We start from the raw sequence: 15,989 nt of genomic DNA, 5'->3' as shown, positions 1-15,989 counted from the left end.
AGCTGGTAGTGCTGCTGTTGCTGACGTCCTCTGCTGTGCACTGAGGCGTCGATTCATTCAAAACATCCTCTTTCCCGCTACTCCTGCATTGGGCTGCTGAGGTGGAGCTAAAAATACATGCAGTCGCTGAACTGTCCCCTGTCTCCGAGAGCATTAGGCTTGTGATGGTTATTATTAAAGCCAGCCAACCTCACCAATACATCATGTAAGAGGCCCCAGAGCACCAAGTGAAACCACAGGTACAAAGCATTACCCATTACCCATATAATCATATTCTGCTCTCTCACCCCCCACCTCCCCCTCGTAGTGGTATTCTTTCTCTCCTCACCTCTCCTCTGCACTCCTCTAATGTACATCATCCTCAGCAGAGCTCTGCCGTCAGAGCACTTCCCTGGACTTGACGCCCTCTCTGCTCCATTCCCTCTGCAGTCATGCAGGCAATACACAGCATGCACAGCGTGCAAGAGGAGGCAAGACGGGGATGAGGAGGGAGAAGGAGAGACGGAAAAGATGAGGAAGTGATCGAGTGAAAGTGAGAGTGCGCCGCAACTTTAACATTACGCAGAACATAATGATAGATAACTGTATAAAGATAAAGTATACACTATGTCCTGATCTTTATACTCCACCCAGGAGTGTCATTATAGAGCATCACTTTGGAACTGATCTCAATTAAGATTTGTAAATTTAATTGATAGTAACTAAAATGATCTGCCAGTATTTTACTCAGAGATGATCTTGGACGCAGCCGCTCCTTTGTCTCCATTACACATCACATTGTGGGACAACAGCGTCCAACATCTAAAATGTAGTGATTTTACTGTGCAGGATGACTGTGAAGAGCTTAAACAGTAAATACTGTAACAACAGCCAGATAAGATGAAGCGGGGAGACTGTGAGTTGGAAAGACATCCTTCACAACATGAGAAATGGAAGTGAAGACTGGGCTGTGACCTACCAGCTGAAAAGACTGATGACTATGCCGTGCTACAAATGCACTCTATCAGCTAATAAAGAGAGGGGAGGGCAGGTGAAAAATGTTTTCTGCGCCAGCAAAGGACTGAAGAAGTCAACTCACAGATTAAACTGACAGTACCTGCGCACACACACACACAAACATGCAGGTAATGCATCCCGCTGCTGTTGCCCTCATCCCCCGGGTTTTATCCTCTGCTGCTCTTTCTCATCCATCTACACTCTCCCTTGCATCTCGTTAGCATACCCCAGGAGTGGAGGACACTCGCACAGCAAGCCCACTTCAATACTGCGAAGATGAAACCGGACTGATAGAGCTCTGGGTGTGACCACTATTAGTCACCTGTGTACATTAGTCTTCTTTCACACTAATTAATTTTACTGCATGTAAAAACTGCAAGATGCGTGCCAATTATATATGAAACAGCCATACAGTGGCAAACAACGGAACTGCAAGAAAGCAGAACAGTTCCAAAGTGTCTGCAGTAAAGAAAGGATGAACATAGTTACTCATTCTCTAATCAGTGCAAGTAAGGGTTTAAGGGAAAACCAAATGTTGGTAATTACTTGCAAAATGACCTAATGAGGAATGAATGTTTTGCAACACTAAGAGTGATCCAAACTGGAAAACTACATTACTAAAAACCAACACTCACCCTCAGTCAGTGGTAGAAAGTAATAAAGTATTGAGTACAATTTTAAGAAACGGGCACTTTGCTTGAGCATTTCAATAAAATGCATATAATAAAACTGCATAAGGAACTAAACAACATTCACATATTTGGAAGTAACGTTTTAGTTTTTAGAAGAAATGAACAGGCAAAAGTAATACTTTTTATACAAGCCATTCTTATTTTTTTTTTTACAAGACAACATGTCTGGCCTTGTCTCACTATAAATATACAGATGATTCATCCTCCTCTTTCTTCTCTATTCAGCATCCTCCCAGGACGTCTCTGATGGCTGCAAAGTCCTCTCAATCGTACATGTTGCTACAGGGCCACTCACCAGTTAGTGATCAGATGTGGAAAGAAATACGTCCAATTCAAATGTCTCAATCTGTCCTGATGCTGAAGATTTCTGATCTCTTGACGTAGGGTAACTGAGCCTGTTGTGACTGTGTGCACAGTGCTTTGTGGGTGTGCTAGAAAGAGCACAAAGTGCGGTGTCAGATAGGAGTATAACTGCTGTTTCAGCCCTCTCTCTTTACTCTCGATCACTCAGTAACACTGCCAGCACTTACAGTATAGCTCCACTTAGCCTCTCCAGGGAGGAATAAAATGATAACGTTCCATTGTTCTTTCTCTATATAGGTGATGAAGAAGGAGGAGGAGAGGGGAAAAGCCCAACTTGCTAAGATACTCTAAAGCCACCACACTTTCTGGTGACCACAGATAGGCAGTATTTAACTCACTGTGTTGTCCAGCCAATGTAGAGTGCTGACCTTGGTCTAGGACTGCAACCAGAGCCTTCCGTCTCACACTTCAGTCCTCTTTATCAGATCACATCCAGGTCAGTCAGGGAGAGAGGGATGGAGGACACAGGGCAGACTATAGCTGAGTGGCTGGCTCAGGCTGCTGCAGTGTCGGTTCAATAATCCACAGACAGACATATAGATAAGAGCAAAGGGCTGGAAGAGGGTGGTTTAGGTCGATACAGATGATGGACTGCCAGGTCAACATTCATACCTCACTCACCTTCTTCCACCGTTGCTCTCTTAACTGTTGTTTGACGGGAAATGAAGCTATAATAACACTGTATCAATCCCACTCAGTTGTGTTGGTATCAAACCGGAAACAATATACCACAGGTGTCATGCTGACACTAAAATGACTCGGAAAGGCAGGAAATATTGTCAAGTAGTTATGTGATATAGAACTACAAATTACTACAAATGAACTACAAAATATAGAGCTACAAATTTTTTGTCAAATACAGGAAAAGGGAAACATGGCTCAGAAATAATTAATATATCATGATGGGAGAGTAACATATTTATAATTAAAGCCTGAGTTTAAGTTAGTTAACATGTCAAACTTAATTAAACATTATTTCTTTTCAGCTTGGCAGGTAGTATACACAGGTCTGCATAATGGAAAAATGCTTGAGTATCAACAAAACTTAATGCATCACTTGTCTTGATATATAGAAAAAAATAAAGACAGAAACAAATGTGAAACTGCATCAAACTATCAAACAAAGACTCAATAGCAATATCTAGTGGCTACCCACAGAACAGCACTTCACAACGAAAATAAATGTACACGCTCCAATACATCTCAATGATGCACTGAAAGATAAGAGCGACTATCATCAGAGCTCGTACAGCGATTTGAAAACTTCCAAATCTAAAATGTGCTGTCAGAATCAGCACTACATCTTTGCTGCACAATCCAAGCTTTACCTCACTGAGCAAATTACAGGCGATGGATGGCTGGAGGTGAAGACTGATCACATTTTAAATAATCATATCACAAAGATGTGGAATAGTAAAACAGAGAATCAATCAGCTCATGAATAAGGAATCAGCCTCACATCTCAGCACTAAAGCAAATTAAATTGGATTGTTTGAGAGAACTCACACAGCTGTGTGGTCAATGTGTTCAATAAATGCTGCAGAGTGAAATTGCCCTACCCACCAGATCTGCTCTCTCTAGCATTGGCCAGATGGGCCTTTTCATTTATCTTTTTGACACTCAATATCCCATTAATGGGTACAGCAATATCCAATCAAGTAATAACATTTTTCAGAGCCCATGCACTCAATTTGCTGCTGAGCATGAGCTTATTGAAATGTTAGATTATTCAGACTTCAGACTTTACACCTAAAGGAATATGTATGGAGTAAAACACTACAAAGTCCCTTTATCGCTGCAAATCCTATAATCAATGAATAAACGTCAGAGTAAGGAGACAAATCTGTACAGATCTTCGAGCTGCAATGTTGGAAAAACATTGTGATTACAGAGGAGAGCTTGCAAACTGTCCGTTGATCCTAAGAAATCTAATTTATTTTCAATCAGGACACGGCACCATGTCCCGCTCTCACAAGACCATAGGGCACACAGAAAAAGTTATTTAGGTCCGAGGTCATCTTGTATTTAACAAGTCTTTGATTGTTCCCTGATTTCCTGCCCTAACCTGATTTCCCACAGTAACCCTGTTTCTTGTATGTATGCAAACAATGTTAGAATACACTGTAGTCGCTAATATGTCATATTCTAATTGAGATGCTGCTGACAGAGTCATTAATAATTTGTCAGACACATGGATCAGCTTATTAGCTGAAAAACCAGCACTGACATATTATTACCTTATGAAGTTGTTGTGCTGAACTTGTTCGCAAACAGTTTCCTAGTTAGAAATTGCAGTGGACGCAAAGAAACATTAGCAATCATAAGGAGTCGTGTTTCTGGCCACCTGATGAATTTAAGTCCAATATTCACTATCTTTATGGCTATTTTTGGCCCTCACTAACTCCTGATGGAAATGCTCTTCTCTTAATCAGTTCAATGTGCCACTATATTCACCAGCTAGTCACTAACTTAGTCTGCCTGCCTTCTCTTTGTTTGCTGAAAACAGCTGCCTGTTAAAGCTGGAAGCAACTTTGATGAAAGCACTGAGAGTGAATCAAGAGAGCAAAACCAACACGGAGACCTGAAATATGCCAAAACACTCATTAGAGCTGAGAAGATTGCAGATTTGGGTGATATTGTCTGTGGATTTGTCACTCTAAGTGTTGCCTTTCACATTACATTATTAATTTGATCATCCGCTAAAATAAAATATTGATGAGTGCAGCTTTACAACTGTTGTTTATACTATAAAATAGTACTTCAGATAGAAAAAGTTTGTAGCATGTATGTGATAGCTTGTGATTAGTGCTCAGTAGCAGTTCGTAGCGCTGAAATCCTTTTCATCTTAACTTTTACCAGATGATATCTTGTCTGAACCTTTTTATCTAAATGCAAATTTTCTCTGCTTGCAGAAAATCAATGTCATTACGCTATCATGTATTAGATTTTCTACTGGTGAGGTGCGCTTCTCACATTCAAATGGCCTATTTTATTGTTCATCACTTTTACAAAAAACACTTGAGTCTTCTGGACGAAATAAAAATGAGTTCTTCAAGAAAAAGGTTATGCCTGAGATTTGCTCTCTAAAAAGCCATTCTCTTTTCACACATCTATCTTCTGCTTTTGTGGCTGCTAACTAATCACTTCTCTTCTCACACGTCTGGTGAGATAAGAGCAGTGTGGGACCTGCTCCTCTCTGCAGTGGCTCCAGTCACACTCTGGCTCTGACAGAATGCGGCAGAAAGAGCTGTCATCTGAATTCAATCAGAGGGAGGGTATACAAAACTCTTTTTCCAGAGGCAGCTAAAATGACTCAGGTGCAGAGCTTCCTGCTTTAACAACATGAAAAGAGCGACAAATAACAATAGATAAACATAGAAAAAATTAACTTTTTTATGTAGATTTTTGTCAGCTTCTTGTTGCATGCCAGTTCTATTTAGATTTGCTGTAAATTACCATAGCATGTTATAGATGTCAGTATTGTAGCACTGATGTGTAAAAACTACTTTTACATAATGCCAAAGACAAAATTTCACTGTGATAAGAGTATTAAACCTGTGTTACCTTGTCTCAGTCTGCCTTTCCTCCTTCTCCAATCTGGAAAGCTCCAGCTCATCAAGCCCTTCTGTTTCATGATCAGCCGAGTTAGTCCCCTGGCCAAGGGGCAGACAACTGCAACAGCAGGTCCCCATCCCGGCTCGGGCATCTCCCCTGCCCTGTTCCTGCTCTGACTCCTGCTCCTGCTCGGACGGGTAAACCTACTCGAGCTGTCTGGACAGTGAATGACTCATTCTAGATAATGTATATCATCACACAAAGCACACCTCGGGCCCGCGGCTCCTAATGTATGCATTCATTGCAGATTCTTGGGTTAAAAATCGCAAGTACAAACACGGCCTGATAGAAAGCTTCCTTTCTATTCTGCAGCACAAGCATCCACTGTACCAGACTCTAAATCTGCTCTTTGTTTTCATCGTCTTTATTCAGTCCGCTGTTTTAACCTCCGACTCTATCTGTAGGCCCTGGCCGTGCTGTACAGTATGTATTGTTTGACTGTCACGGGCCTTGTAATAAGTCACCGTGGACATGATATTGACAAGACAGCTCTGTTTATAAAACGCTCTGGTCTCGAGTGAAGGTTCAAGCTGCCTCACAAGCACCGAGAGAAGATAGATGCACAAACATAATAGCAGGACACGATTTAAACATGATACAAGGATCTACTGATAATGACAAATGGTCAACATATATCACCCTACAAGAGTGAGAGGACTCGCTCCATCACAAACAGTCCATTTGCAATTCCCTGACCATATATCTTAATATCAATTTCAGTATCCCCGCATCTGCTGCTAAAGATGGTGTTAGCGTGTGCACTGTTGCCATCTTCACAGGATTAATGGTTCATGCTTCAAGGCAAGGCTGTGTGTCTACAAGTGTCTGTCTGTCATGGAGAATTGAAGGGTTTGTGATGTTGTAGTTCCTCCTCTCTGACCATAACTTACTTCTGTCAAAAAAAAAAGAAAATCAAGAAAATATCTTATTTTTGTGATGATGCAAAGACTGGAAAAAGAGCACTACATCACGCTGCTATTCTCTTGACCTTGAAATGCATTTAGTCTGTTCATTCAGTGTTTTCATTCTCTGCAGAGCACACGTGGTGCAGTGGTGGAAACAGAAGCACAACAAGCTGGGAGTTCAATGAAAACGGGGCAGCCCAAGCTAAGTTGCTGGAATTTGGTGAAAAACTACGACTTTGATGGTGCATTAAGAACGACCATCAGCTCATCGCTCATTTGATAATTTCATCAGCAAAACAAATAAAATAACATGACGAAACAATGGACCCTTTGAATACGCTCTCCAACCAGCAGGCATTTTTAACAATAAACAGAGGAAACCTGTCTAAAGTGACAAAGCATTCCCTGCAACATGGTATGAGAGTTTTTCATCCCATCATAGTAAGAATACCCCAAAGTCTAATTTCTTTACTTTGCAAAGATAAGGAAGGAGTAATCCGATCCATCAAGATTTTTCCTGTCAAGAATGACACAATGATTTCAGAGTATCTATTCTCAGCTGAAGGTCACTGTCTCAACACACAGCTTGAGGGAAGAAAAAGACTAAACTATGTTTAAATACAAGCACACATAAGAGTCTGCAGCAGTGATGTATATTTCAGCCAAATGGTGAATGTCTAGACATCATATTTATATGAAAGCATGGGGGGAGAAAAGGAGAATTTATCTGGTGATGATGATGATGATGATGGTGAGTGTTCTGGACCTGCCACCAAGTATAGATCCAATGCAGTAGAAAGTCTGCAAATGTTACACATGTAAATGACATATACGTATATTTGAACTTAATAAGAAAATGTCATCAAATGACAAAATAAGTCTATACAGTACAGTTATATATCTGGCTTATGACTTATATGAGAAATGAAACATGTCTTACACGATAAATATGTACCCATAATTCAGTATGATTCCCGATATCAAATCAAATCATAATGCAGCTTGGTTGCTAATCTGAATGTTAACATGCTTATGCTGATCCTGCTTATCAGGCATCTCTGCTGTCAACAGAAAAACAAATTAAATCATCAACTGTATCTCTTCTGTCTCTGCAAAGAGGCATAATGCAAATTCTACAGCCAAAGAGCAAATTCAGTGCTCAGGATATATCGAGAAAGTAAAAAGATTTAGGATAATTATTTATCCTGTAAAGCTTTAGAAAATAGCTCTTAGTGGTTCCTTCGGTGTCTTGGTGTCAACACCTTTGCTTTGTGATGCTGTAGAGTAAGTGGATCCTAAGCTATCCTGCAATTCAAGGGAGGCACAAACTGCACCGAAAGTGATGCTATCAGAGTCTGAAGACACCTCTTTGAGAAATACAGTTACTCTTTGGAGTAACACAGAGGCCCTTGTGGAGAAAAAAAGAAATGAGCTAATGCGACACTAGATGTGCCAAAGTTTCTCACAGCGACAGCAACAAATAAACTGAGAGAGAGTGAAATTACTTGGAAAAAAGTCTGTGTCACCAAGAGCAGAGTTGAGCCCAAGTATGAGGGGGCAAACTTATAAATATGTATATGTATACAGTAGGAGAACCGTTGGTGCTATGGGAGCTTATTAAGTGAAACATCTGTGCCAACTGGATGAATCTAATAACAAACCCAATTTAATCCATACCTGCTTGTCTGTAACATCCAAGCACAGCTTATACATGGACACTCTCTCAGATAGCACAATAGATTTATAGATATCAGTTTCTATTTTGGTATATACAGAGGACCAAAATGTTCATCAGTCAAGATGAGCAACTGCCTCGCTGTTTCTGTCACCCTCACCTCAGCTTTGCTGAAACATTTTTACTGATTCTTATCCTGTCTGCTCTCTGGAGAGGAGAGCTCCACCTGATTGGTATTCAGTGATGTGTTTCCAATTTTTCTTCATTACTTCACATGCAACTCAACAAAGATTTGCAGGAAAATGCCCCTTTACATCCACTGTCCATGAGGTTACCTAGCAAATCTGAATCTAATCTAAATAGTCTCACCTACAGCACCAAATGGAACTTAACATAATATAAGTGAAATATGTTGTAAAGCTTCAATACATTAGCTAAACATGAAGTTTGAGGCCCCCGGTCTGAGTCTTAATCTAAGCGTTTTCTAAGCCATTTCTGTAAGCAAAGAACTGTTTCTTTGCCTCTTTGGAAAACTGTATGTGTACTGTCTCCCTGCCTGAGCCCAAAGGAGGAGCAGTTGGAAAACACTGTGAAATGTCAAGCAAAACTCATACCCTAAATCCACTGTGGTCAAATTGGCTCACACAGAGTGGTACAAAGAAACATAAAAAGTTTTACAAAGTTTAAAAGTTAATGTCCAATGTCAAAGGTGCAATTTGACACAGGCACAGTTTGAAAAAGAGACACAATGTTCCCAGATAGCTAAGTTAAATACTATTTTAGTATTCTGGCATGCATTTTTTTGACAGTGTAGTAACTCTAGAATTAAACATTAATATCTTTCATGATAAAGGAATAGCTAACCCAGGAGGTTAAAGGTCATTTACAGGATCTTGTGGCTAATTTTTGCCCCATCGTTTTTTGGCACTGATGTTTTGAACTCGGCAATGAGATTTGGATTTGCTGTGTCTGCAGAAAAAAAAGCTTCATTAAGACAGCCTTAAGATAAGGGCCTGTAGGGATGCTAAACTTCTTTTTCATCCCTTATTAAAATGCATTGCTTCAGAACTCCCAAAACACCCCGTGACTAATTAACTTATACTGTCCTGATCGAAAGTAGTCAGCTTGTTGAAAAATGCAAGCGCAACCTAAAAACATAACAAGCTGTAGGAGAATGGAGAGGTAAACACTAAAAGTCAAAGATAACATTGAAATATCGCTGGAGTTATCACATCTGACGGGTAAATGAAGTTGCGAAAGAAGCCGATTAAATGTGAAATCTACAGTATGTGTGTTTTTTTTATCAAACACTTCTTCCTGGACGGTCCCACCGCATTGTAAGGCCACTGAACAATGTGAACTGTGTCCTCAACAGGACATCATTGTACCTCAGTGGGGTCATTTTTTCCCTCGGGGGGCTATAGAATTGCACATTTCCTATGCTCAGTGAGTGCCAGTGATATGGTGGAGAGTTAAACCTAACTGAACTCAGTTTTCCCAGCTTTCACTTATCACAAGCTCTTATGAGGATATATAAATATGACATAAATGAATGAAAACAAAACATAGTATAGTAGTATAAGTAGTATAATACTTAAAAAGTAGTACAATAATCGCATTGATTCATAGCCTTTAGTTTACCACCGTGTTCATGGATCTATAACTAATGTTCATAATCATTTACATTATTTTCAATTGTCCTTCCAGTCATACAATGTGTTACAAATAGATCTCTTTAACCATATGAAGGATGCATTAAGGTCCTTAACAGTCAAGGCCTCATACTATCCGAACTTGAGATGGAAGCTTAATTTAGTCGTACTGTACCTTATTATGCAGTTAGCTGTACACATCTCATTGCCACACATTTCGGCCGTCTTTTGATGTCATTTCAATTCCTTATTTAAAATGACTTGCATCCATTACAGAGGCTTACCTCAACACACAGGCCTGTTTCATCTGTGGCATATCATCTGCAGGGATTGAAATGGGATGATTTTGGAAGATGATTTTCAAATTGGGTCACTTCCTTGGAGATTTGCCAGAAGTATGACAGCCAGAGACACTCTATTTCAATCTACTGCCACAGATGACAACAGACAACTGACAATCTCCTCCTTCGGTCTATATAGTTCAGTCTATTGACAGATTAATGTCAGTGTATTAAAACACTGTAACTAAAGTGAACTAACACTTAAGAAAAACTTTTTATGTAAAATATATAACCCTTCTTAGTCTGAGCTAAGATATAAAAGATTGTGCACTCACACAGTCAGAGCATCCAGTGCACACGTAAACAGACAGAGCAGGTCATAGTTCAGGCTGGCCTACAGCAAGGTTTAAGTAAATGTACGTTGTGCTACAGCAGCAGCATCTGAACAATCCTTCCTTTGTCCTCCACCTCGGCTAAATTCCATCATCAACACACAACCAAATCTACCGTTGTCACGGCAGCACCACGTGGACTTCAGTTCAGCTTGAGTTTGTTGTTGTATGCTTCCTGCACAGCTAAGAGATGAAAAGCGAAGCGGGGTGGAAGTGGTTTAAATCCAAGACTCTACTTGTTCTGTGCTAAAAATCTGATTCAAGACGGCTCCTCATAAAGTCTGATGTTTAGTGTGTGTGTGTGTGTGTGTGTATGAGTGTGTGTGTGTGCGTGTGTGTGTGTGTGTGCGTGTGTGTGTGTGTGAGTGTGAGAGAAATATCATCAAACAAAAAGTTTTGATTGATTTGATTATTTGAACCCTAGGGCAGAAAAATAAACCCGTCTAAACTCGGTGCTAATGGGGCTTGTCCCTGCAGTATTAATGGGAATTTCAAACTACTGAGCTGTAGCCAGTTATAAACTAAAAACTAACACGTTTGATGATTTTAATGGTCTGAAATAGGGCCACAGTCCAAGCTGTCCACTCCCTTTCCAATTTTTTAAATGTGATTTTAAGGATTAATCCAAATGAGGTGGAGCCATCTTCACTGTCTTCATAAAAAACAGTTTTGCCAACTAGCATTAATAACCAAAGCATAACTTGCACCGAGCTGTCAGGCTATTCCTGGAGAGTGAGCTGTTTTTAACTTTTAATCTGCCCAACCAACTCGTGCTTTTAAGAGCAAAGTAGTAATACATTAACTAGGCCTATGTATCCGCTCATAGCTTCATTAGCATCACGGGACTTAAAAGCCAGGTGAGCTCGACAGAAGCGTCACCTCCTATAATTACCCTGTCGACACATGGGACAAATACAGAAACCTGCCGTCATCCCTGTCTGCAATAAATCAAAGAAACCACCAGAGATAAATTTCCTCACAATGAGAAAATGACAGTAGAATAATAAATGATCGCATCAACAGAAATTTCACCGACTCAGCTGTGCACCGATCAGCTGTTTCTCGAAGTAATTATCCATAGCAACATTAAACTGGACTTTATAGTTGTTTCAAGAATGAAACAAAGAGGCAATAAAATTGTCAGCAATTCATATAGCAGTTAAATCAATGCTGATTTAAGATATTTTTAGTTTTTACAACTATCGTTATATTCATTTACATCTGAGGAATACTGTGATCATTACTGCATCATTATCTCAATATCAATATGTTACAATTTACTATTGAATATCTATACAGTCAAAGTCACCATACAAGCTCAGATTTATGTTCATTTTGATGTGCATATCACAATCCACACAAGAAAGGTACACACACACTGTGTAGTTCTACCCACTCAGGCAAACACATAATGATCTGACTTTCCTTCACGCACCAAGAGAACATGGAAAGCTGTCAGCTGTGCTCAAGATAAGCTCTACAGTACAAGAGAAGGAGTCTTGGTGAGTTCCTGTCCACTGTTTGACTCCAAGAAAGTAGCCACGGAAAACAAAGAATAAAGCAGGGAGCAGGAGAAAAACAGGATCCTTCCACCAAGCCGACCAGGCAACAAGTAGCCAACTGATTTAACAGCCTTGACATTTAGGCTACCATACATCACACAAGTTCACTGCTGTATTGTTCTTGTTCCTTGCAGGGGAAAAGTGCATGAACGAGGTAAACACAATGACCGCTTTTATTCCGCAACACAATATCAGTGTCAGCGACGACAAATTTGTAAGTTGAAACCATTTTATGGGTCTCTTTTAAAGCCCACATCTTTGGATGCCAGAATGTCTTTCAAAGTGGCAATCCATTTGTTTAGCTCAGTGTAAGCAGCATTTACACTTTGTAAACGCCTACTGTAGTGTGTCTTTTATTACACTGTGTTGTGCTTATTTCTGAGGGTGGCAAGCATTGCTAAAAAATGTTGCAAACTGGTGTCTGCAGAGTGCTGCATGTCGTTGTTGAACAAAGACCTCTTACTACTAACTATCAGCTATGGGGATGTAAAACCTCTCCATACAGGCCCTCTGTCTGGAACAAATGGGGCAAACTAAAAGGGCCACGACAGGGCTACGGGTAGTGGGACTGCACAACCTTAAACAAGCTACGGTGGGAGGAGTCACCGTAATTCACCTCGATCCAGCGCCAATTAATAATTTGCCTCCACTTTGTTTTACAGTAGGCTTACTGTTTGTCATTGTTAGCCTGATTTATCTGATTGCGTTCAGCACGACTTGCTGGTCGCTTGTGTCCTGGTTTCTCTGACAGCAACCATCTGATATATACAGCATATTGACAACCACAGACACGAATCCACATAAATATCCATGGTGTAAAACTCTGCTGAGGGGAATGCAAATGCACAAAATCCTTGAGTTATGTCGATGGGATACTGATGCTGCGGTGCCTTACTGATTTTCAACCTATATCCAACACATTTGAATGGATGAAGGACGTGAAAATCTGACAAGAAAAAAAAAAAAAACTTCATATTTTGACTTTGGAAAATCCTGCCCTATCTGCTTCAATAATGCAATCGTGCCATACATCTCTGTCACCACATGGTCACACCCCTTTCCCTGCAACCTTTACATCTCTCTATCACACATGCTCTTTCACACTGCCACACACACACACACACACACACACACCAGCGTGCACACACCAGGGCTGTACACCTATCTAATGGAGAGAGTAGAGGTCCTGCATGGAGGATGTGAGGAGAATTTTAATAACCTTCTTCCTGTCCTGCAAGGCTCTGCCACTTCCCATTCACAATGCAGGCAGAAGTAATTGGTTTCACCTATCCGATGGGACCCCTGTGTGTTAATCCATATGCTGATGTGTTCCTGTGTCATTAGTCACTGATTTTATGTGAAATGCTGAGGTGAAAGTACAGCTTCTTTTTTTTAAAAAAAAAATCTAGTTAGAGTAGAGCTATCAGTGTTTGGCCAAAACGAGGAGCTACTCACTTGATGAAGTAGCTGGCCCCTTCGTCCGTGAAGCCCTCTTCCCATCCTCTTGGCAAATCTACAACACGAGCAAAAGCCACATTGAACGACCCGCCACAGACAGAAAACACAATGCAGCAAAAAAAAAAAAAAAAAAAAAAAAAGGGAACAAAAATGAGGGGGGAAGAAAAAGGTATCCTACAAATCGGAGAGTTTGTACCTGAACGTATCATGTGTCCCGAGTTAACAGGTTCACCAGTGCGTGGATGTAGCCAAGTAGTGCTATGAGTTTTATCACTGCAAGAAAGACACCTGTTACTGAACGATAATAAAACAATAAAAAAAAAGCCCTTCACGTTAGTAATGCCCCGTGCAGAGCCGAGTTGTTAAACCCGCTCACTTGATGAAGAAGACGCGGCCATCTCTGCAAACTCCGTACGACCAGTGGTCAGGTAGGGTGTCCCGTCCGAGCGGTGCCGCCATGATCTCTCGTCTCCGGCTTGGCTCGTCCCCCCTCTCCCTCACCCTCTCCCTCTCCCTCTCCGCAGACTTTTCCAGGGAGCCCAGATTACACCACCGCCAGGGCTGCATAGTTTTTTAAAGGGGAAGACTACCAAAGTCACACCACTTCCTCGGGTCTGTGTGTGTGTGTGTGTGTGTGTGTGTGCGTGTGTGTATGTGTGTGTGTTTAAAAATGTAATATGAGCTGACGGAAAGGGCGAAGCGGCTCCCACAAGTAACAGTCTGGTTAAAGATGATTAAAAGTAAGCTCAGAGCTTTTCAGAAGAAGAATAAATGAAGCCCACTGCGGAGAGAGGTAGGGTGTAGCCCCCCTGGGTGGAGCAGGAAGGCTCTGGATTACAAGGTAAAATAAATAAATAAATAATAATAATATAAAATAAAAACATTTTAGCAATCCTTAAACTTTCTCTAATAGTAATAATACACACATGGAAGCAAAAGAATGTAAGTTCTCAAAGGGATATTAAAGGATTACAGGAGTATCTCAGTTAAACCTAAAGGAATTAACATGTTTCATTTTTTTCTTTTTAAGCTGCCAGCCAACAGTATGTGGAAATGTGAGTGTGTGAGAGAAAATATGGAAAAAAAACCAAAAAAAACCCAGCATTCTCACTGACATATTTCATAAAAGACAAGATGCAGCCATGTCTGAGGAGAAAGTAATCGTACCAATTAATGTTAGTTTAGTCTAGCTGGGACTGAAAGACAGCAGCACCCTCCAAATGACTAACAGAGGAAGGTTGGTCTCTAATTAGGATAAAATTAGACAGCACAAAACATTTGCAGGCTCAAGGTGAGACTCTGGTCTGGAGGAGGCGAGTCACCATTTTAAACTGAGGTCACATCAGCTTAAACTGGATGACAATAACAGAAATAAACATTGCAATATTCCATCTTTTACTGACGAACTCTTTTCCTGTAAGTTCCTGTAATGAACAAAATGTTCCAAGTAGTAAAGTAATCTTTTGACTCAGATCAGATATCTTGTCTTTGCAATAATTCTCCAAAGATCCCTTTTTAGATAAAGTGAATTAAAGAAATAAAGTCAAATTTATTGTACTGTAATATTATACAACTAGTGCTTTCCAGAACCATTATGTGCATGGTTGCTATGGTGCAGCACAAAGATGTACAAAAATTGAAAAATGCATGACCATAGTTAAGACCCCGAGTAGGGAAAAAGGCTGGATAGGCGTAGGTGGCATCCATTTTTCAATTAGTCCTTTTACCTTGAGATAATGAAATATAAAGCATCTGAGTGACACAAGGTCTCTGTAAAACCACCAGTGTGTGAGTGCGTGTGTGTGTGTGTGTATGCGGAGCATGACTGCTTGTGTGAATTAATGTATGCTCGTGCATGATTTGTTCTGGAGGCATTAGATGAACTTTGTCAGCCTCACATCACCTTCACTGCATGTCTTGCTGGCCATGACACATTACAATAATGCTTACACTGCATCAAACAGAGCTGCCAGATTTACCAGTGCTGCCCATAAATTTTGCTTGGGCTTTCTGAGGGCAGGCAGTGTTCAAAGTCACAGTAGTGTTGGCACAGGAGTTATTTTGCTGTGCACCGAGCATCAGGAGACAAACAGAAAGGCTTCACCAGGCCGCGCTCTCTTATATAAATGCATTATCATTAATATGATCCACTCCATGCAGCAGCTGTAATTGGGGGAGGCATCCCACTTATCAAATCACCCCAGACAGACATGCAGAAATACCTCACTTACTCTTGTGTTTCCTGTGAGAGGTATATTACAGTAATCTGTATGTGTCCTTTATGAAAGGAAAATACTGCTGGATGGGGGTGCACATCAGTGAGCAGAGAGCAACACACATCTGTCAACATTATAAATATTTGATCTGTGATTCCCTTTTGGGGATGCTTTGTTGAAAC

At 40.6% G+C, this 15,989-nt stretch overlaps 1 protein-coding gene across 6 annotated transcripts in view; it reads right to left on the bottom strand.

Annotated features, from left to right (window-relative positions):
* plekha7b (pleckstrin homology domain containing, family A member 7b) overlaps positions 1–14,050 on the bottom strand; it is a 66,619-nt gene extending 52,569 nt beyond the window's left edge. For 5 of the 6 annotated variants that reach the window (XM_070833345.1, XM_070833354.1, XM_070833362.1 and 2 more), the window contains exons 1-3: positions 13,968–14,050; positions 13,788–13,864; positions 13,589–13,646 (exon numbers count right to left, since the gene is read on the bottom strand). In XM_070833345.1, the coding sequence (XP_070689446.1) occupies positions 13,589–13,646; positions 13,788–13,864; positions 13,968–14,050 (218 nt within the window). Of the gene's footprint in view, positions 1–328; positions 354–13,588; positions 13,647–13,787; positions 13,865–13,967 lie in introns of those variants that run through there. The other variant, XM_070833387.1, reaches the window with a different exon arrangement.
* Positions 14,051–15,989: the final 1,939 nt, after the last annotated feature.

Source organism: Pempheris klunzingeri, chromosome 1, assembly GCF_042242105.1.
Source record: "Pempheris klunzingeri isolate RE-2024b chromosome 1, fPemKlu1.hap1, whole genome shotgun sequence".
Classification (NCBI taxonomy): domain Eukaryota; kingdom Metazoa; phylum Chordata; class Actinopteri; order Acropomatiformes; family Pempheridae; genus Pempheris; species Pempheris klunzingeri.
This window is presented reverse-complemented; position numbering and strand designations above follow the sequence as displayed.